The sequence below is a fragment of the Alternaria atra genome (assembly GCF_907166805.1).
Source record: "Alternaria atra isolate CS162 genome assembly, contig: 35, whole genome shotgun sequence".
In the NCBI taxonomy this organism is placed as follows: domain Eukaryota; kingdom Fungi; phylum Ascomycota; class Dothideomycetes; order Pleosporales; family Pleosporaceae; genus Alternaria; species Alternaria atra.
In genome coordinates, this window is record NW_025091334.1 from 1,756,268 (window position 1) to 1,775,857 (window position 19,590).

Genomic DNA, 19,590 nt, shown 5'->3' on the forward strand with positions numbered 1-19,590 from the left:
ATGCCCTTCTTGACCCCGTATCAGAAGACGACCCAACGGACCCTGACTCCCTATCTCCGCGCCATTGACTCGACTGCGATGCGCTTCTCTACTACTCACTGTTGCTAGCGAGATATCGTGGCCTTCCCGTGTGTGTATAACGGGGAAGCCTGCGCGTCGGAACGTGGATAGCAGGGAAGTAATGCGTGGGATCAAGGGTGTGAACCGTGTTAGGGAGTACCCTTGTGACGAAAGGTAACCGCCTGGGGAGAGGAAGTCGCGTTGCATGTCTATGATCAGGAGAGCGGTTGTTGTGGGGTGTAAGGAAGAATTGTGTGGCCAGGCGTAAGGGGTCGTGGTGAGGATTTGAGATGTCATTTCATAGCAGTACCGATTCGATATCATATTGGGAGGATGTTCTACGATGTATATCGCAAGGTGTTTGGGTAGCGGACGTGTCGACGTCCATATTTTTTGGCGCATACATCGCCTCTTCAAGTGATATTAGCATGGCTTCTCCGCGCGACTGTCCATTACGTTCATGTACATAGTAATTCTTGAATTGCCATGGGCATGCATGATCCTATCGCGTCTGGTCGTGGTATCCGCTATCGGGATCGGCAGGTACGCACCCCACTCCTTTCATTCTTGCTCCAACTCTCTTACCATCATCGCGCCACAACACGTTCATACAAAAACGAGCCTTCATGCCAGTATTCAGATATCAGATGAAAGAGACACCGAAAACTTGGAGCCGCAAGCTTTAATAACCATTACCCCTTTACTTATCACATCCCATGCACCCCACTTCTAACCTGCACCCCGGTTTCCCTTGATACCGCTTCCGCTTTCTATCTCAACCAATCCACTTCACACGCTCGATACGCGATAAGACATGTAAGAGGTGCATGACTGCTTCCCGAAGTGGAGGCACTACTTGGGGCAAATGGCCGTTATCTGGATGACGCAGGGCTCGGCCGTCGACGGCGCCCTGTCGTTGAATGGCTGGAGGAAAGATAGGTGGACGCGATACCGGTAGAGGTATATCTAAACGGCAGGGTGACACCGTGATCAAGCTCTTTCTATGGTGCTTGGCCTGCTTGTATGTTTATAAGTATTTTTGCATCTTCTTCGTGTTAGTTTTGTGAGCATCAAACTGGTAGAAATGGCCACCAGCCCGGAAGAGAAGAAGGTCTTCGATGAGATCAACAGCGACGATGATGTGCTCGCACAGCTGGGGTATACCCAAGGTGAAATTCATGGCACGTCGACCCCAATCATATACTGACGTGGTTCACAGAGCTCAAGCGCAGTTTCAGTCTACTTGGGATGGTTGGCTTCTCGTTCAGTATTGTTACTTCGTGGACTGCACTTTCCGGTGTCCTCATTATTGGTGTTGAGAGTGGAGGTCCACCGGTCATGATATGGGGCTGGCTATGTGTCTGCCTAGTCACACTTGCAGTCGCCTATTCAATGGCTGAGATGTGTAGCGCGTATGGACAATATCTCCTAACTACATCGACTAGCTGACCCTTCCAAGGTATCCTGTTGCTGGGGGACAATACTCATGGGTGGCTATACTAGCTCCAACGCGCTGGGCTCGTTCAATGAGCTATCTATGTGGATGGTGAGTATCTTGATCACACATCAGTTTTCAACAACATACTAACGTGAACAGGTTCATGCTCATTGGCATAATATGCATGGGCGCAGTCAACAATTTTGTCGCTACAAACTTCATCTTGGGTGTCGCTCAGCTCAACTATGGCTTTACGATAGAACGCTGGCACACGGTCCTTGTCGCCTACCTCATCACTTTCGTCGCGGCGGCGTCGAACATTTATCTGCCCCACATTCTCAACAAACTTTCGAAAGCGATCTTCGTCTGGAACCTTACGTCTTTCGTAGTCTGTCTTATCACCATCCTAGTTACAAACGACCATAAGCAATCAGCAAGCTACGTATTCAGCGACTTCCAGAACTTTACTGGATGGAATGCGCCATATGCTACATGCTTAGGTTTACTCCAGTCCGCATTCGGAATGTGTTGTTACGATGCGCCTTCGCATATGACCGAGGAAATCAAGAACGCCCGGAAACAAGCGCCTCGGGCGATAGTCATGTCGGTTTATATTGGATTTTTTACAGGTTTTGTCTGGCTGGTTGCATTGTGCTTTTGCATTGGCGATCTCGAAGCAACGGGTGCTACTGCGACTGGAGTACCTGTCATTGAAATCATCTTCAACAGCACTTCGAGCGTGGCAGGAACATCTACACTGGCGTCTATGATCGCCATCATTGCTACTGTATGCGCCAACTCGCTGATGGCAGAAGGATCGAGAGCTGTTTATGCGTTTGCACGAGACAACGGACTTCCCTTCTCTGACATACTGAGCAAGATTTCGACAAGATCGGTGCCCGTATATGCCATACTCTTGACGGCCATTATACAAATGGCGTTCAACTCAATCTACTTTGGTACAACGACCGGCTTCAATACCATCATCGCCATCGCCACGCAAGGATTTTATCTATCCTACTTGATGCCCCTCCTCTCTCGCATCCTCGCCCACTTCTCCGGAAAAAAGACTCGTCTCGAAGGCCCCTACTCTCTTGGCCGTTGGGGTATCGTGCTCAACATTATCGGTTTCTTGTACTTGGCATTCATCTGTGTCGTGTCCAACCTGCCCAGTGTCACACCTGTGACGAGCGAGAACATGAACTATACTTCTGCGGCGACGGGGGTGGTCATGTTGATCAGCTTGATTTTCTGGATCATGACAGGGAGAAAGAAGTTTACTGGACCCGACGATGGGACATTGCTGAGCGTGGATGGGCATGTTGCTTAGACTTTGGAAACCGTGGTACTACAGCATTCTAGCTCTACAATGAGACTGGTGGGAAGACATATACATTTAGATTCTTCATACCTAATTTTGATTACTGTGATCCCCACTACTTCTCCCGAGTGAGCCTCAGGGTATGCCACATATGCAGAGCGTGAGGGCTCAGTCTCGCTACCGCATTGCGGTTAGCTCAGGGTCCACACGCACCTGCATCCGGCACCGTTTGATGTCGAGGATCCGATTCTATCTAATCACCTAAACACCGATACTAACATGAAGCATCATGAGCCTTTCTTTTGATGCTATTTAGGTGTCTCAGAAAGCCCATGCCCCGCACAATTCACGATTATATCCCGGCAACCAAGTCTCACATCACAGAGGGGCAGTCACACGATGACCAAAAGCAAAAATGTTCGTGAACGCGAAAGATAGAAGTGCCTTCACGACTTGTCAAAACAAGGTTTCCGCATAAACAACCCAGTCGAATGGCGGACACTCCGGAAGTCGGCAAGAAATCAGATCGCACGAGCTCGCACAGTACGGCTATGGACATATCCCTGGACCATGGCTCCAGTAGGCTGCTACAAAAGTCAGTATCCGAAAGCCAGTCTTCTCGGTCTACCCCAGAATTTCTCCAAAGAATTTTCTATGAAGCTTTCGATATGACGGAGCTAAGCGACATCGTCAAGCAACCGGGAAAGACAGGGGAAGAACTGGCTGCTCTAACCAAAGTGATAGAGCACAAGCTGAGACACCGATGAGAGAAAATACTGGGTACACGCATGTCGCAGTTTGAGAGCGACTCCATCACGATGCTACAGCGGCGCATTGGCGACTCCTGCTGTGTGTCGTATTGATACAGACAGACATGGAGTATGTGGGGAAGCTATGGAAGAAAGATCTCGATGAGCGGCTCGAGTGACAGTTCTCGGCACCGTTCAAGTCGCTCAAAGATCCTAAAGCGGGTAACAGGAGAGGATGCATGAATCAAAAGGTAGGAACAGCACGCATTCCGAATTGATTGAAAGGAATAGTGCTCAAAGCGACGAAGATAGTGTTTGCTGACGACTAGGAGCTTGAGATAGTTCGACCGGAAATGGAAGAGTCAGCCCGAGGACTATATCCTGCCATGATGTCTATGAGAATTACTGTGTTTCTCAGTGTAGCCATTGAGCCCCATACACCAGGTGAAAGGAACTTCCGTCTTCACCTTCACCAGAGGGGAGCGGCTCTTTCCAAGGTACAGTAGCGAAAAACCCATATTGCATGAGCTATTCAACAATAACGCCTGATTGTCAATCGTCGTGTGGGTGAACAGTTTGTCCTGAGGCTTTGCTCTTGTCTCTCTTTCTCTCTTCAAATCCCATACTCGCATCTGCATCTTCTCCACTCCGATCCAAGCACAAAACCATCTTCAAAAATGCCTCCAAAGATGATCTTTGGCGCTGGCGCCAAGTTTCATATTTTTGGCATTGAAAGACCTTACAACACTTTACCCGCTGAGCGGCCGACGTCTGGCGCTGGCGCCAAAATGACTTTGAGCAAGGAAGTCTTCCAGTCCGGCGCAGGGCCGGAGGCTGGGGACGGGGCTAGTGCCGGAAGCGGTGACTTGGCGTTTGCGACAACAAAGCAAGTACCCACGCTTAAAGAGTCTGAGTTGTCGCGACAGGTGGAGCAGGTGAGCAACAACATGTCCGAGAGGGGAGAAACTGCGAGTAACCAGCTAGAGCAGGCTCTTAAACAGCGCGACGCTCTCCAGCAGCAACTCAACGAAGAATACGACCGAGCAGGGAATCTCGAGCTACAGTGCGACAAACTCAAGGACCAACTCGCCTACTGCAAGAACGAGCTCGCCAATTCCCAGCGCATACAAAACGACACGGAATACACGCTTAAGCAGAGCGAGTCGACACTCGCGGAAGAGCAGAGCACGACCAAAACTCTCGAGGCGCGCATCGCCAAGCTTGAGAAAGATGTTGCGCTCAACGAGGCTGCTGTCAAAGACAAAGCAAAGCAAATCGACAACTTGACTGCCGATTGCCAACAAGTTTACCAGACTCTCGACATCGTTGCCCGCGAGCGCGATGAGGTTCGCATCGATCTTCGAAATAAAGAATTGGAGTTCGACGACCTGAAGGATCAATGGCAATCGGATACGGAGCGGATTGCGGAGCTAGAGGAGACCATAAAGGAGCACGAGGATTCCAACCTAGTCGCCGAGCTTGAGAACGACATCGCCGGACTCAACGACAAACAGGAGCAGTTCTTTAGGACTCTCCTCGTCAAAGATGAGCGCATCAGTCACCTCGAGGCGATGCTTCAAAAAGAGAAAGAACGCAACCTCCACAACGCCGACGAGAATGCTCGAGCTGCCGCTGCCTCCCCTGTCGACGATCAAAGGCATATTGGCAGCATGGGAGGCACACTCGAAGACGAATTCTCTATGCTCGATGAGGATGACTTTATGGAATACGAACCTGAACTGGGGACTTTGTCTGCCGTTCACGTAGCTGCCAGTGTTAAACCTGTTGCTGCGCGTGTTCCTCCGAGTACAATCAAGATAAGCCAGGCCGCCAGCGTCGAACCTCGCAAGGCAGCTCCAGCACCACCGTCCACCATCGTCGTCTATAATGCTGCCAGTACCGAGCCTGCGGCCGTGGAGGTGCCTAAACACGCCATCGCTGTGCGCGATGCTGCCAGCGTCGAACCTCGCGATCCAGCGCCAGCACCACCGTCCACCATCTACTTCAACGAGCCCGTCAGCACGGCGCCTGAGGCTGCGAGGGTGCCCGTACAAACAATGGAGTTCTTCAAGGCCTTGAGCACTTCGCCTATTCAGCCCACCCGTGTTCGACTCTCCTTCCACGACGTGCACGATATCGCCAGCTTTGCGCCCGAGCAGCCTGCTGATGCGCCTTTGGCCTATTACACTCAGAAGGTGGCTAGCACTGCGCCCGTCGAGCCCGCCCGCCCTCCTCTCTCCTTCCACGACGTGCACGATATCGCTAGCTATGCGCCTATACAACCTGTTGGTGTGCTTTTGGCTATACACGAGCGGAAGGCAGTCAGCACTGAGCCTATCGAGCCTGCTCGCGCTTCGCTCTCTTTCGACGACGTGCACAACATCGCTAGCTTTGCGCCTGAACAACCTGTTGGTGCGCCTTTAGCTATACACGAGCAGGAGGCAGTTAGCACTAAGCCCGTCGAGCCCGCTCGCGCTCCTCTCTCTATTAATGATGTACTTTACATCGCTAGCTATGCGCCTAAACAGCCTGCTGGTGCGCTTTTGGCTGTGCACGAGCAGGAGGCAGTCAGCACTGAGCCTATCGAGCCTGCTCGCGCTCTTCTATCCATCAACGATGTACACGATATCGCCAGCTATGCGCCTATACAACCTGTTGGTGCGCTTTTAGCTATACATGAGCGGGAGGCAGTTAGCACTGAGCCTATCGAGCCCACTCGCGCTTCGCTCTGTTTCGACGACGTGCACAACATCGCAAGCTTTGCGCCAGAGCAGCCCACGCCTGTTGCCTCCACCATCGTTAGACATGAGATCGCCAACTTTGCGCCGAAAGAGCCTAGTCTTCCAGTGCTCACCGTGAACATGATTGAGGCTGCTAGCACGCGTCCCGTTGCGCGCCAAGTCACCACCGCCGAGCTTCCTACCCAAACCGATGCGCCTGCTGCCACAACCAACCTCTCCACCCAGACCGACGCGCCTACAACTACCACCGATCTCTCTATGCAGACTGACCCGCCTGCGCTCACGAGCCAACTTCTTCCCCAAGCGAATCTCGAAACGACTCCAATCGAGCCGAGCACTCAGACTGCGACCATGAAGCCTAACAACCGCCTCGCTCCCATCAAGGTTACTCGCGAAATCATACCTGTTGCCGAACAATGCGAGACCTCCAACACACTTCCAGTCATGGCTACCTCCTCCAAGAAGGCCGGGTTCACAGGCTGGATTCCCATGTTGTTTGCCGTTATGATCGCGATTTACGCACTCGTCCTCAAAGCCGAGCTGGCTGCCTGGGAGAATGCGAACGGCGTCGGTTTCGGTGGTGGGCACGGTAACATGGCTAGTCGAAGTGGCGCTTATGGCAACGGTCGTTACCTCTTCGGCGCCATCCCCATCGGCATGGACATTGGCAATTCGTGGGTTTCTGAGCAGATTGCGCGACACATGTCTGCCGCCATTTCACTCATCGAAGATTGGGCTGGCATTGCCAATGAACCTATGTACTGAGCCTGCCGGTTACTACGCGCACTCTCTACAACAACTTACTCTCACGACATACACCGACGATACTAGTAAACGCACCTCGAATCTCGTCTGGCCTTCAGTATCTCCTGACGGCATCTACGACGTTACAGAAGTATCGTGTCTCGACACTCTACGATCGATTCGAACTTTTCAGCAGTATTCACGACGACGTCTACTCTACTGCTTCCCCTATTTAATTGCTTCACGAAATTGCATGACCCGGAACAAAATACCCATTTCTTCTTTTCTCATGATACCTATGCTGGCACACACGGCATCTACAACGGCGTTTTGTTTAGGCTCCAGCCTGTCGTTTCAGCGAGATGGTCAGCTTATACCCCCAGATACCCCCCCTTGATTTTTACTTCTTAATGTGAGCCGCAAACGGCGAGCGACGACGGACATGTAACTTGCTGATACGCATCATGAACTGTTTACCAAATCTGCCGAGGACTTGGATGAGCTGTCGGCAGTTAGCGTCGAGACGAGAGATACGATACGATTACGACTTCAGATAGCACGTTAGACTTTACTATGATGATTCTTCACGCCTGACGGGAACATGCAATCTGACTGTTACGTGAAGCCTGATTACGCGTCTTGAATGTCTTGAGTATACAAGCCCTCCGCGAGTCTTTACTGGAGGACGATTGTCATGATGTAGTGATTTGGGAATGAAGCCCGAGGCTGGGGGGAGGACACCGTTGCTGGTCTATCCATTAGAGCCCAATGTCACGGCAGTGTATCAGGCAGTGTGTTATAGCGTTCGGATGAGCCTTAGGGTATTCGTAAGCGGTCACCTGAACAGAGTGAGATCGTCGTCAACCCAAAGGTATGGTGGCGGTGTCGCGGAAAACGCGTGAAGACGTAGTTGTATAGATATTGACTTGATATGGATATGGTAGCTGTACTATACTACATGGCCACTACTATACCTACCGCCACCATTAATGTAACAGGTAAAAGTCGACCGAGGCGCATTCAATGCGTCGAAAAAAAGGTACATATAACTACCCCCACGCGCTCATATCTTGGAGAGCAGTTCCTGGGAGCATTCGGGCCGCTCGCGACAACAGCGGAAGCATCAGCGCCCAAGGTCAATGTCGATTGCACGGCCAAGCAGCGGCAGAATGCATCCTTAGGTCCGAGGTGGCCGGACTGGGATGCTCTGTCGATGTTGGTGATGATGATGAAGTAGTTGCTGTATGAAGCTGTGAGGTATGGTAGCCCATATGGCTGGGATGCCATGATAGCATCGGGGTTCGACAGGTGGGTCGGGCACCCTGACGGGTGCGGATGCAACGGAGAAGAAAAGACGGTGCGGGTACCTGGTTCCACATGGGAATGTCAACAAGCGAAAGGAAACGTTGAGATGAAACTCGTTGTGAAGGGCGCTCGAAGCGGAATGACGATGGGCTGCACGCCGTAGCACCAGAAAGCTGTGATGGTGTCGACGTCGGGCTGCCACCTATTCCAAAGCTCCTTCTCTTTTCGTCTCGAGTGAGTTCTCGACCACGACAACAAACGCCGCCAGCTTTAAAGTTTAATCTGACAGCAGCTTGTGGAAACGACAGAGACGGTTGACAGTATTGAAGATATAAAGTTGCATCGCGTTGAGCATTGCAGCATCGGGTTTGTCCTGGCTTGGGCAGCACGACAGGCTGCGTGCAATCAAGGGCTGCGCATCATCCAACGTCGCAGCAATGTGGTGACACGAAAACACGTGCTGTGCTGCTGGCGGACCTGATGGGTGCCTGACGAAGATTGCGCTGGGAGCGGTAGGTCTGGATTTTCGACTAATAAGAACCAGCCACGACGAGAAAGCACGAGGACTGGAGCGTTAGTGTGCGGTAGAGGGAAGAGATCCTATAGGCAGCTACGTTTGAAGTTTCTGCACGCTCGAGGATGGGGCCTGTACTCGATTCTGTCTGTGAATGCCATGATGCTGTGAAGAAGGATGTGCAGAGAGATGTATGGGCGATCGCATCCTGCACGCCGCTGGGCTCGGCCGCTCTCGTGAGTTGGCGCTGCCCGGGACTGACGGGCATGTCTGCACGGCGGCATGGAGTCGGTGAAGCCTGTCTGGACCGAACGAACGCGTCAGGCTGGCTTCACAACGTCACAGCTGGCCGAAGCGAATGACCAGGGACGAGTCTTGGTTGTTGTTGGGGTGAGATGATGCAGGGCTCACCGGCGTGCAGGTAAGAAATGTTTGTAAAAATGCCAGCGGCTAGCCCCGAAAGCCTCCCCACCACGGGCAAACCTTGAAAACACAATGAGTGCTGCCTTTTTGTCTTGAATTGGCCCAATCACGATTAATATCGCGTTCCGTAAAGAATAATCACCCTGCTGACAAGCGACGGTGCCCGTTTGCAGCACCGTCACTAGAGCTGAGAAGGGTCAGGCTGGTCTCGGGCATCTTCGCAGTTGCTGCCCAAGCGACGCCACCTGAGGGCTGCCCAGGTCGTCTCCACACAGTCCAAATCGCACCAGAAGCTCGAGCTATGGAGACGTTTGGCCCATCCGAATAATTAGATCGGCTGCCGACGGTACGCCGCTCTTTTCGTCTTCTTTTCTCTTCCTCTTGCTGCTTCCCTATCGCATCTCGACGAAACCGGCCTTCACCAATCCCGCCAACCCAGTGTTACAAGCCAGTCCTCAGCGTGCTGCCCAACCAAGCGACCTGCGTCTTGCATCTATCGCCAGTCCCGTCGCCGGCCAATCACACCCCGCACCCACTGCAAGCCATTCTTCAGTTGCGGCTCTGAAGCAGACACGCACCCGCTTTGAGCACTTGAACAAGTACTCTTCCCGTCGCCCGTACCCTGAGCATTGCCTGCCAGAGTGCGCATATTGCTTGGAGCATAGTCCCTTATACTTCCGAGTACCTGCTGTGACCGCCCCCACCAGGAAGCTGCATCCAGCCACGCCGTCAAGGTCCACTCTCTTGTCACAGGCCAGAGCCCCCCTCAAAGTGCCGGTATATTGGTCAAAACCCCGCTTCTGCGTCCTGCATCTCTGAACACCTCTCTTCTGGACTTTCTGGACACCATAGCCCTCGGACTCTCAGAAGCCTGCACTGCCATCCGCTGTGACTGCTTTTGCCCGTAACCTTGGTGCCTAGAGCCCCTCTATCTTAGCTCCCATAGCTTGGCCCCATTTCTGGCATTGACATCACTGTCATCTTTCTTTTCGTCACCTTCCCCCACGCCTCTCTGTAGCCATGTCGCGCGCGAATCAGTGGTTTGTGCCTGGCGACGGAATCGCGAGAGAAGTCATCACGGCCGACATCCAGCGCTATTTGGGCCCAGATGCGCTTGTCAGGCCTGGCACAGGCACCGGAGAGTACCAGGTCCGCACATCTCCTTCTAACGCCAGCTCTACGGAAAACTAACTCTCATACAGGGCCAGCCAGGCTACTGGATAACGGCTTATCGAACGCTCACATCGGTATGTTGAGTCGCCTTTAGACCGTGATCGCGCACAAGGCTAACTTTGTTCCTCAGCAAATGATACAGGATTTGAAGATGGATTCACAACGTTGGCAACAGGAGCGCCAGCCAGGCGAGACGGGACGTGGAGGTAGCCATAGTCCTCAAGTGCGCACTACTAAGGTATCAGGGGGCCCTAACGCTTCATTAGTGGCATATCAGGACTCTCGTACACACGCTGCTCGCCAGCACTGGGGTCCGACAAAACCGTATGAACACGGTGCGCCTCATTCGGCGGCGGATCCCTATGACCAACCACCTCGCCAGTCGTCAACGTCGTCTAGAGCGACAACGTATGCGTCTTCAGGTTATGGTAGCAGTGATCCTCATTACACCACGACTCCCACATCCGTGTATGGAAGTTCGCATCCAGGATACCAGGCTTCGCCCGCCTCTGCTGCCCCCAGGACTCAGCCAGCGGATCCGTACTCATCTTACCAGCAGCCCAGTGGAAGGGATTACCCTGCGCAGTCTGCTTATTCCTCTTACCCAGCGCAGACCCCAGATCCATATGGACGCCAGCCGGCTACCCAAGCGACTCAATACGCTACTCCAAGGTATTTTGGTTACTATGACGAACCCTATTTGGTCTATCGCTAAGCCCCAGTTAGTGCCACAGCAGCCGCTCCTGGCTACTACATTGCCTCGGATGGTCGTCGTAAGTCATTTGAGTCGTCGCGCTACTCCACTACTAACATGTCTTGTTCAGAATATCCTTTATCGCAACAGCCACAATCATCACGCAATCCACAGTCCGGCACCTCTAGGTACAGTACGAGATAGAGTCCATCTCCGTCTTACGGCCTTGTCATTGTTCCTGCGTCGATATACCGCGCCCGGAGATACCCTTTCTTTCCAAGCTACTGGATGGTGCTCTGGAGTCTGGCCACCCTAATTTTTTAATGGATCCATCTTCTACCTTCCGGGTACCGTAGGGAGTTTGCCATTACCAAAAGCATCCGGATAGACATTTGTTTCCCTAGGATCTCAAGCCATGGACTCATATACCTCTTCCAGCCCGGTTGAGCAGCCCAAAGGAGCATTTACTTTCCGGTTTTCCTTTTGTGTCTGATGTTGTGTACGTTAATTGGGAAATTGGGTTTCATTTCTCATTCTCCTCAAACGACTGGATCTTTGCTCTGCGGGATGCAGAACCAATTACTGCCATGGAACTTACAGCCTTCATCGGGACATTTATTCCGCTTATGGCTTATCATTATCATGCAATTGCATCAATTTCCGGATTCTGCTTTTCTTGCTATGTATATACCTACGACACGGGCGTTGCTCCACGAAGTCGATGTTTACGAATGAACGGTTATCTGCGCATGCACAGCATGCGTAGAAGGAAACATCACTGTGTTTGCTTACTCTATTTTGATCGCGCACTGGGTTGCGACTGGACGCTTCATGGTTCCACTCACCGCACTAACGCCTCAGCTTCATCTTCTTTGATACGCGCTCTTCAGCTTCCCAGCGAAGCCACCGCCACCCAGGCTGTATCCTACGATTCTTCGAGCTGATACTTGGTTTGCTCGTTACAGCTTGTCTCAGGGTCACGATGACTAACACTCGCCGCGTGATAATCTCGCATTCAGCCTCTTCCCGTCGATCGACACGATCATCAGTACGCTACGGCAATCCTCTTGCGCCATCTCCTGACCGTTCCCACATGACCATTGCAGATCTTATGCCGACATCCGGACTGTGCCTGACGATGTTGTGCAGTGTATATTATGAACGAATTCTACTCGAGCGTGTTTGCATTCGACGGTTGTGCCCGTATCTTTTGAAACGCATGCTTAAGCAGTTGTGCAGCATAAAGACGCCTGTCTTACCCAAGAAGACGTGAGACTGAGAAGTTCGCGCAAATGCTACGAGGATATGATCATAATTATTCGACTTGCGAAGGCTCGCGAAGCCTCAAGGCACCTAGAACTGAAGGCAAATTGTGCAGCCTTGCAGGATCTTACGATCTATCAAATTTAGCAGGTGTAGCGGCTCGGCCCTTCTGCGACCACATCTTTGAATATGTAAAACCAGTGGCGCTATCTAGTAGATACAGAGCCGTCTAGTCTGCTTGTTGGAATGAGCTGGGTGAGCCACATTGTGGCAGAAACTGTAGCACGAATGTTTGGTTAGTCATGCTATTTTGTCACTATTTGTGGTCGCGAGTCATCGCTTCGTTTTTACATCGGCATCCGAATCCAGCAGTTTCTGCCGCTAACAATACAATTGTCCGGGGCTAACACTACCGCGATTGAACATCAAGGCCGAAGTCACCGTTATCTCGCAGTAGCATATGCCGAACCCCTCAGCATTCAGGTAATCATAGCGGAGATACTCCCGTATTGTCACGCTTGGCCCGCTACCACTGTAGCTACATCATAACCAGCGCCATGTCGCGTGCCAAACTCTCTACCTTTTGCTCTTCGCGACATCCAGTATGATTGGGCTTTCAAAGCTCTGGGTGGCTTCATCATTCCTGGCTCAGCATGTACTTGCGGGCCGCAATCTAGTTTCACGCAATGATACGGAAACGTATGCGACGGGCCTGTTGCACGAGTCAATGGATTGGATGGACATGTACTATGACAATGAAAGAGGATACATGTTCAGCTTGGATGCCGCTGCTCTGACGCACGACACCAGATCGAGCGCGTGGTATGCAGCAGGATTGTTGGCGCGGAACGAAGCCGACGATGTCGAGCAGGCAGTACGAATCGTGAAGAACGTTATTGGAGGGCAGTTCAAGAATGAGAGTGATCAATGGTGAGTTGATAGTCTAGAGAGATTATCCAAAGCCTCTTTAGCTACTCTTGCTAACACGACTCAAGGTTCGGCAATTACCAAAAATATCCAGAAGAGCCGACTGTGGCTACAGAACAATATCCAGCAGAGATCTACAACTCGTGGGACCCCAACTGGCGCGGCTTCATCGGTACAACATTCGTCGTTATGCTAGAAGAGTTTCCTCACCTCCTCCCGCAAGATGTCCAAGACTACATGCTTGAGAGTTTATTCAACACCACAATTGGAGACAGCTACCGTGTCGGCGGCGTCGATGACGATAACCTCTACCCGGCCTACAGCAACCCCTCCATCATGCGTGCTTTCGTCTCCGGCTACGTCGGTCGTCGCGCCAACGACTCTAACATGACGACTGCAGGTGAAGCCTACGCAAAAGAAGTCATCGACCTGTTTGTCCGTGACAATACGCTTTCAGAGTTCAATTCCGGAACCTACGCTGGTGTTTCGCTGTTTGCACTTACACTTTGGGCGAAGTATATGCCAAGCGATAGTCTGATGGGCGAATACGGACCGAAAATGATTCGCGATACGTGGTCGGTGCTGGGGGACTTGTATCATGCGGATTTGAAGAATGTGGCTGGGCCCTGGGATCGCGCATATGGGTTTGACATGAATCGGTATTTGAGTATCCTGGCGCTGCACATGTGGACGCTGGTGGGTAAGGAGATGGCGCCTATCAACAAGAAGGTATGGAGTATATGACCCACTTCCCTTGTCTCCCATTGACAACGTCTTCACATTTTATGGTACGAAAGAATTATGGAAAGCTGATTGATCGAGAATAGCCATATGCCATGGGCCACAAGAACGACTTCGCAATTGGCCCTCTAGTCGCCATTTTGGCCCCCTACCATAACACGCTCGTCCCAAACACCACTCTCTCCTCTCTGTCAAAGTTTCCCGGTACGCATACCGTTAGCACCTCCGCCTTCTCTCCACCATACGACTTTGAGCCCCGCAACATCACCGCCTATCTATCCCCCAACCTGACCATTGGTGCGGAATCCTTCAATGAAACCGTCGTCGGCGGCCCAGCTAGGAACCAGAAATCGTTCAATCCCGCCGTCGTGCAGTGGAAGAGGCAGGATGGTAGTGTGGGCTGGATGAGTCTGTATGCTCAGAGCATGGCTTTGGATGTTGTGGTCGAAGAGGGAAGCTTGCAGCTTGAGTACCCGGCCGGGAATTCGTCGAGCGCATTTTCCTTCTTAGTGGGAACGAATGGCTGGGATGGGAAGAGGGATGTGGCGAGTTGGGCAGACGTAGAGGGTGTTCAAGTCAATGCTACGGGATCTGTGGATTTGGCGGTTGAGGTTACCTTCAATGGGCTGTTTGGTGGAGCGGGCGAGGTTATCAAGTAAGTTCTTCTAGAATTGTTGTGTGTCGAGCGAGAAGGAAGGAAAGAGTACATGCTAACCTAACATAGTGACTTTGAGTTTTGGAACTTTACGTATAAGATGCCAGAAGGGAGCGAGGAGGTCCCGCGGATAAGGCTGGATTTTCAGGTTGTGTGATTGATGAATGGGGAAAGAACAAGATATGTGCATCATGTTGGCGGTCATATACAATCGTAGAGATTGACCAAATGAGTACACACACACACATATGATCAACGTCTCTGGAGCTTAAGGCGGCATTTGAATTGTGCAAAAGGCCTCGAAAGGTAAAGCATTCACTTCCAAACAGTAGGTATCATCATTCAAACATCAACGTAGAGTAATCCACTCACAATCATCAACTTCCTCTCCCAAAAGCCAGCTTCGCCTGTCCCTTCTCAACCCCTTCTCCTCTTCCACTTCCTCTCCCAACTCCGCTTCCCGGTGGCCGTCCCCGTCCCCTAGAAGGTTTTGACCCACCGCCTTTTCTTACAGGAGCCGGAGTAGGATTCCTCTCTTCATTTCGCATCTCCTTCGATAGATCGAGGGCAAAATGGTAGTCTTCGTGTTCGGCTTTCTCTGCTGGTGGGAGGTGGAGGTTACAACGGGAACAGAAATAAGTATCAAGAGACTTTTGCTGAGCTGGGGGTTTGGTACGAGGAACCGGTGTCACTGGGTTATGATCCCGTGGTGGGGGAGAGTGAGAAGCAGGCTGAGGTTGGGCAGAGGGCGGTGTGTTTGGGGCATAAAAGATTATATCCGAACTTTGGTGGTCTAAGGTTGGTGTCGATGGTCGCTCTGCTTCATCGTCTTGTTGTGCTTGGAATGGATCGTGGTCTTCTCCCGTCTCCTCTGCCTCATCTCCACTGTCATCTCGTGTGGACTCGGTATGCGCTTTCCACAACACTGCCCTTGCGGCATCAAAATCTTTCTTCTTCTCGTCTCTTGGGCCAAAGAAGTTGGCAATGTTTCCTTTTATCCTTCTTCGCTTTGCAGGTGGCTCGCCTCCACCAACGGTAACCCTGCCAGTCGACATCATGGCCTTTGCCTCCTCGCCTCGGACTAAGAAGCCGCCAATGCCTTTGTTGTTCGTGATGCCATCTTCAAAACCTCCAACACTCAAGGAAAGATTAGCGCAGGGCCAGGCTTTCCCATCAACGACGACTTGAGCTAGAAGGTTTTTGGCGAGATCGAACAGTATGGTTTCTGATAATGGTTTACCCTGGGGTATGGGTGCTTGCCGACTTCGTGTTTGTGCACCTTGCCGGTGATGCAAGTTGATGCTCTTGGGTCTTCTCTTATTCTCCAGTACACCTTCTTCCACGCATCGTGAAAATATATCGGCCACGAAAATGCGCAGCCACCTTACACCCTGCTCGAACGAATTGATAGCTGGTCTGAAGGATTTTGCTGAGAGCATACTCTTGATCTGCGTGCGCGGGTTGACCTCACTGCTGTCTTCACCCCTGATTATAGAGTATATCCAACTGCCCGTGTCATCGCCTAGCTTCTTCAGCTGGTCCAATGGCTGTTCCACGAGGTCTTTGACTTTATCTGTACCAAACAGGGCGACGACTTCGTCTCCTAGTTTGCCTCCTAACATTCGGATCTTGGTAAACTTCATATCGGAAAGAAAGTGTTTGACAGCGCGGTTCCGGATGACGGTCTGTTGATTCGGCTTCTTGTGTCCTGATCCTAGTTTTGACAGCATCTTGTTCCTCGCAACGCCCCCAGAGCAGGTATAGCCCAATGTATCCTTGATATGTCTCCTGACATCTCGTACAATCTCTGATGCTATGACCATGCACATGTCATCCCAGTCTGGATCCCTATCTTCTCCGTCTTCCTCGCCCGTCTCAACGAGCGCATCGGCCGCCCAGTCCAACACAGTTGTAGGAACTTTTGGCAGTCGCTCTGTTGGGTCATCGTAGGGCGCAGGCCCTCTCAATTCAGGATATCTCTCAAGCAATATAGTATGCACTTGTGCACTCAAATCCATAAAGACCTCATCAATACTCGCTTTTTCTACACGTTGTTCCTTCTCTGGCAAAGTCTCCTTGATGCACTTCAAAATCTTGCGGCTCTCCATGCGATAGGGGTCAAGGCTGACTTTGTGCGTCGCCATGTCCCTGAAGCTGTTCTCATGGTATGCCCATTTCTCGTCTCCCTCCTTCCACGTTGCAACATGTTGTAATATAAGGTCGGGACATTGCTTCAACGCTTCCGTAGACGTGACGTGCCGGCTTAGTCCAAATGCGCGCGCGGGGTAGTTGATTGCTATGAGGCCCTGCCATTGCTGGACTGCGAGGGGCTTGGACGGATCAATGCCGAGGCGGATGGTTTCGCATTGCGCATAGAATGCATCGAGATCGACGTGCGCAATTACGCGGAGGGGTGTATGTGGGCTGTAGGTCTTGAGCTGGTGTAGCTGCTTGTACGTGAACTTGGATTTGGGTATGCGACGCGGCGAGGTTATCGAGAATTGCGATGAATGGAACTCGGGCGATGGTGACGACATGTCGGATGACGACTCATACCAGTTGGTTGAAGCAATCCTCAAAAAGGGAAAAATATAACAGGGTATGGCATTAATGCAGCGGCATCGTGAGTAGAGGAATGCGATGCAGACGCGACATCTGGATAGCGCGTATTCCCGCGGTCCCGTGCATGCGCGTCATTCATCAGCGAGATCGCGCTAGCCGAATTGGATCTGCTGGGTTGATCAGCAGTGCAAACCTTCGGCCTAAAATTGGAACGCTGAATGCGTGCTGAGACTTTCCGTTCAAATTAAGACGTTTAACACATAATAACAATTATATGAATTACTATTGAAGATAGCGCGCTCATAGTGTGACAATCGAGCTTCATGTTTCGTGCATATGCTTTCCTGTGGTGTACAAGGCGCAGGATAGAACTTACGCTAACAGTAGACATGTGTATGCAGGATATCCGCGAATGGTCTAATTTTGAGATGTACCTGAAGATCAAGTCAAGGCGTGGTTCAGAGAGTAATATTACCTTTCGGTGATTAGCCGCGGAACTGCATTTCGAAAGATAGCAGCCGCGAAACAACGTGCAACATGTATGCACACGCATGCACCCCTTGCCACGATACAAACATTACACTGTCGATAGTGACAACTTTAATATTCTTGAGCGTACCCCATAGTCCTGTGAAACTCTTTGAGATATTGCACTGCCATACCAAGCAAGACAGTTTCCAGAGTCATTGACGTCATGGTGAGCCCTTGATCCAATAGGAACATGCGGCTCAGTCTTTGTGACGGCAAAAAGGCGAATAGCTAGGGCGTTTCTTTCAATCTTGCTGTCTTTTGTCTCTTGCGAACTTCCCTAATTTACTACCGAAAAAGTTGCCGTTATGATTGCAAAGATGAATGGACTCGATGGACATGCGGAATGTGGGGAAGACGCTGGGGTACCTGTCTACTCGATCCACAACGTACCCATTACCGAAGAAAGGAAACCATACATCAATGGAAAGAGCTCTCGTCTCCAACATGCAGGTACGCACACACGTCACGGTACTATTGCGCCGTTTTGACTAATTGCAAATAGCGGTTGCGCGCGCGAATCTCGCTCCGTCAGAAGAAACGCCGCAAGGCAGCACGCAAGACGACTGGGCAAAGAAGCACTCCCATCAAACTGTCCTGCAACAACACTGCGACTTCTTCGACCGCGATCATGATGGTGTTCTTTGGCCACAAGACACTTTCGTCGGCTTCTACCGCCTAGGTTGCGGTCTGTTCTTCTCTGCTTTCGCCGTCTTGGTTATCCATATCAACTTCTCGTATCCTACGTGTTCAGGATGGCTTCCGGATCCCTTCTTTCGTCTTTTTTTGCACAATGTGCATAGAGCTCGACATGGTAGCGATACGGGGACGTATGACACCGAAGGAAGGTTTATCCCTTCGAAATTTGAGGAGATCTTCACAAAGTATGCCGATGGACGAGATTACTTGACAGTAGGAGATCTTGTGAACGTATTGAAGGGGCAGAGGAATATCAATGATCCGATCGGAATGTGTGGTTTCATCTTCGAGTGTAAGCTTACTTATTCTTGAGCGTCATGAGGAGGGGTGGTATTAATCTTGAATAGGGACTGCGACGTATATTACGCTTTGGCCTGAAGACGGTCGGATGATGAAGGTATGAAACATGTCAGAATATCTGTTGGTTTACTTCCGATACTAACAATGACAAGGAGGACATTCGCGCGGTATACGATGGCAGCATATTCCAACGAATCGCTGACAAGCGTGAAAGAAAGTTGGCGATGAAGAAGAAGAAAAGCCATTGAAGAGACGGACGATATGCAGGAGACTGAGAGTAGACATCGCTGCGCGCTCCTAGTGGTAAATCAAGACCTCGTTGTAGACCTGGCTTTATGCGCAACACCTTGTGATCGTAACGTGTAAGAGTGTTCGGAACCTGCACGCCGTAAAAGCCCGGGCTCTTTACTGGTTCCAAGTCCCGATCCAAGGTTCCGATTTAGACTGGACCTTGCGGTGCAACATCGACCGTCGGCATATGCTGCCGTTTTAGGACAACAATTCGCCGCAATTTCTCGATTCGAATGCATAAGATAGGGTTAGATAGCGCAGAAAATTTCCCACAGCAAACGCCGGCTGTCTGTTTACGCACATGGACATGCTATTGGCTCGGGATCTCCATCCGACCGCTTGGGAAGTGCATCGGAGTTTGCCTGATGATCAAAAGATTAGTGGCGTGCAAGTCCGCACATGTGATTGGGAAGTGGTGAGCAAATCACCTGTGTCAAGATAAGAGGTTTATGCGGTTCTTGA

The 19,590-nt window shown here is 51.3% G+C and overlaps 6 protein-coding genes across 6 annotated transcripts; 5 read left to right on the forward strand and 1 right to left on the reverse strand.

Annotated features, from left to right (window-relative positions):
• Positions 1-1,144: 1,144 nt before the first annotated feature.
• ALTATR162_LOCUS11476 (uncharacterized protein) lies at positions 1,145-2,828 on the forward strand (the record flags this gene model as incomplete). Its single annotated transcript, XM_043319118.1, has 4 exons — positions 1,145-1,229; positions 1,280-1,472; positions 1,520-1,606; positions 1,658-2,828. 4 exons carry the CDS (start codon positions 1,145-1,147, stop codon positions 2,826-2,828), a joined length of 1,536 nt encoding a protein of 511 aa, XP_043175053.1.
• Positions 2,829-4,245: 1,417 nt separating this feature from the next.
• ALTATR162_LOCUS11477 (uncharacterized protein) lies at positions 4,246-7,074 on the forward strand (the record flags this gene model as incomplete). The annotated part of the gene is made up of 1 exon (XM_043319119.1): positions 4,246-7,074. The coding sequence occupies one exon, from the start codon at positions 4,246-4,248 to the stop codon at positions 7,072-7,074; it is 2,829 nt and encodes a 942-aa protein (XP_043175054.1).
• A 3,241-nt stretch (positions 7,075-10,315) lies between these two features.
• Positions 10,316-11,366, forward strand: ALTATR162_LOCUS11478 (uncharacterized protein; the record flags this gene model as incomplete). Its single annotated transcript, XM_043319120.1, has 5 exons — positions 10,316-10,444; positions 10,498-10,542; positions 10,599-11,140; positions 11,195-11,241; positions 11,293-11,366. 5 exons carry the CDS (start codon positions 10,316-10,318, stop codon positions 11,364-11,366), a joined length of 837 nt encoding a protein of 278 aa, XP_043175055.1.
• Positions 11,367-13,029: 1,663 nt separating this feature from the next.
• ALTATR162_LOCUS11479 (uncharacterized protein) lies at positions 13,030-14,905 on the forward strand (the record flags this gene model as incomplete). Its single annotated transcript, XM_043319121.1, has 4 exons — positions 13,030-13,355; positions 13,421-14,081; positions 14,180-14,748; positions 14,818-14,905. 4 exons carry the CDS (start codon positions 13,030-13,032, stop codon positions 14,903-14,905), a joined length of 1,644 nt encoding a protein of 547 aa, XP_043175056.1.
• A 220-nt stretch (positions 14,906-15,125) lies between these two features.
• On the reverse strand, positions 15,126-17,285 carry ALTATR162_LOCUS11480 (uncharacterized protein; the record flags this gene model as incomplete). The annotated part of the gene is made up of 1 exon (XM_043319122.1): positions 15,126-17,285. One exon carries the CDS (start codon positions 17,283-17,285, stop codon positions 15,126-15,128), a length of 2,160 nt encoding a protein of 719 aa, XP_043175057.1.
• An 861-nt stretch (positions 17,286-18,146) lies between these two features.
• On the forward strand, positions 18,147-19,085 carry ALTATR162_LOCUS11481 (uncharacterized protein; the record flags this gene model as incomplete). Its single annotated transcript, XM_043319123.1, has 4 exons — positions 18,147-18,291; positions 18,344-18,829; positions 18,885-18,934; positions 18,990-19,085. The coding sequence occupies 4 exons, from the start codon at positions 18,147-18,149 to the stop codon at positions 19,083-19,085; spliced, it is 777 nt and encodes a 258-aa protein (XP_043175058.1).
• Positions 19,086-19,590: the final 505 nt, after the last annotated feature.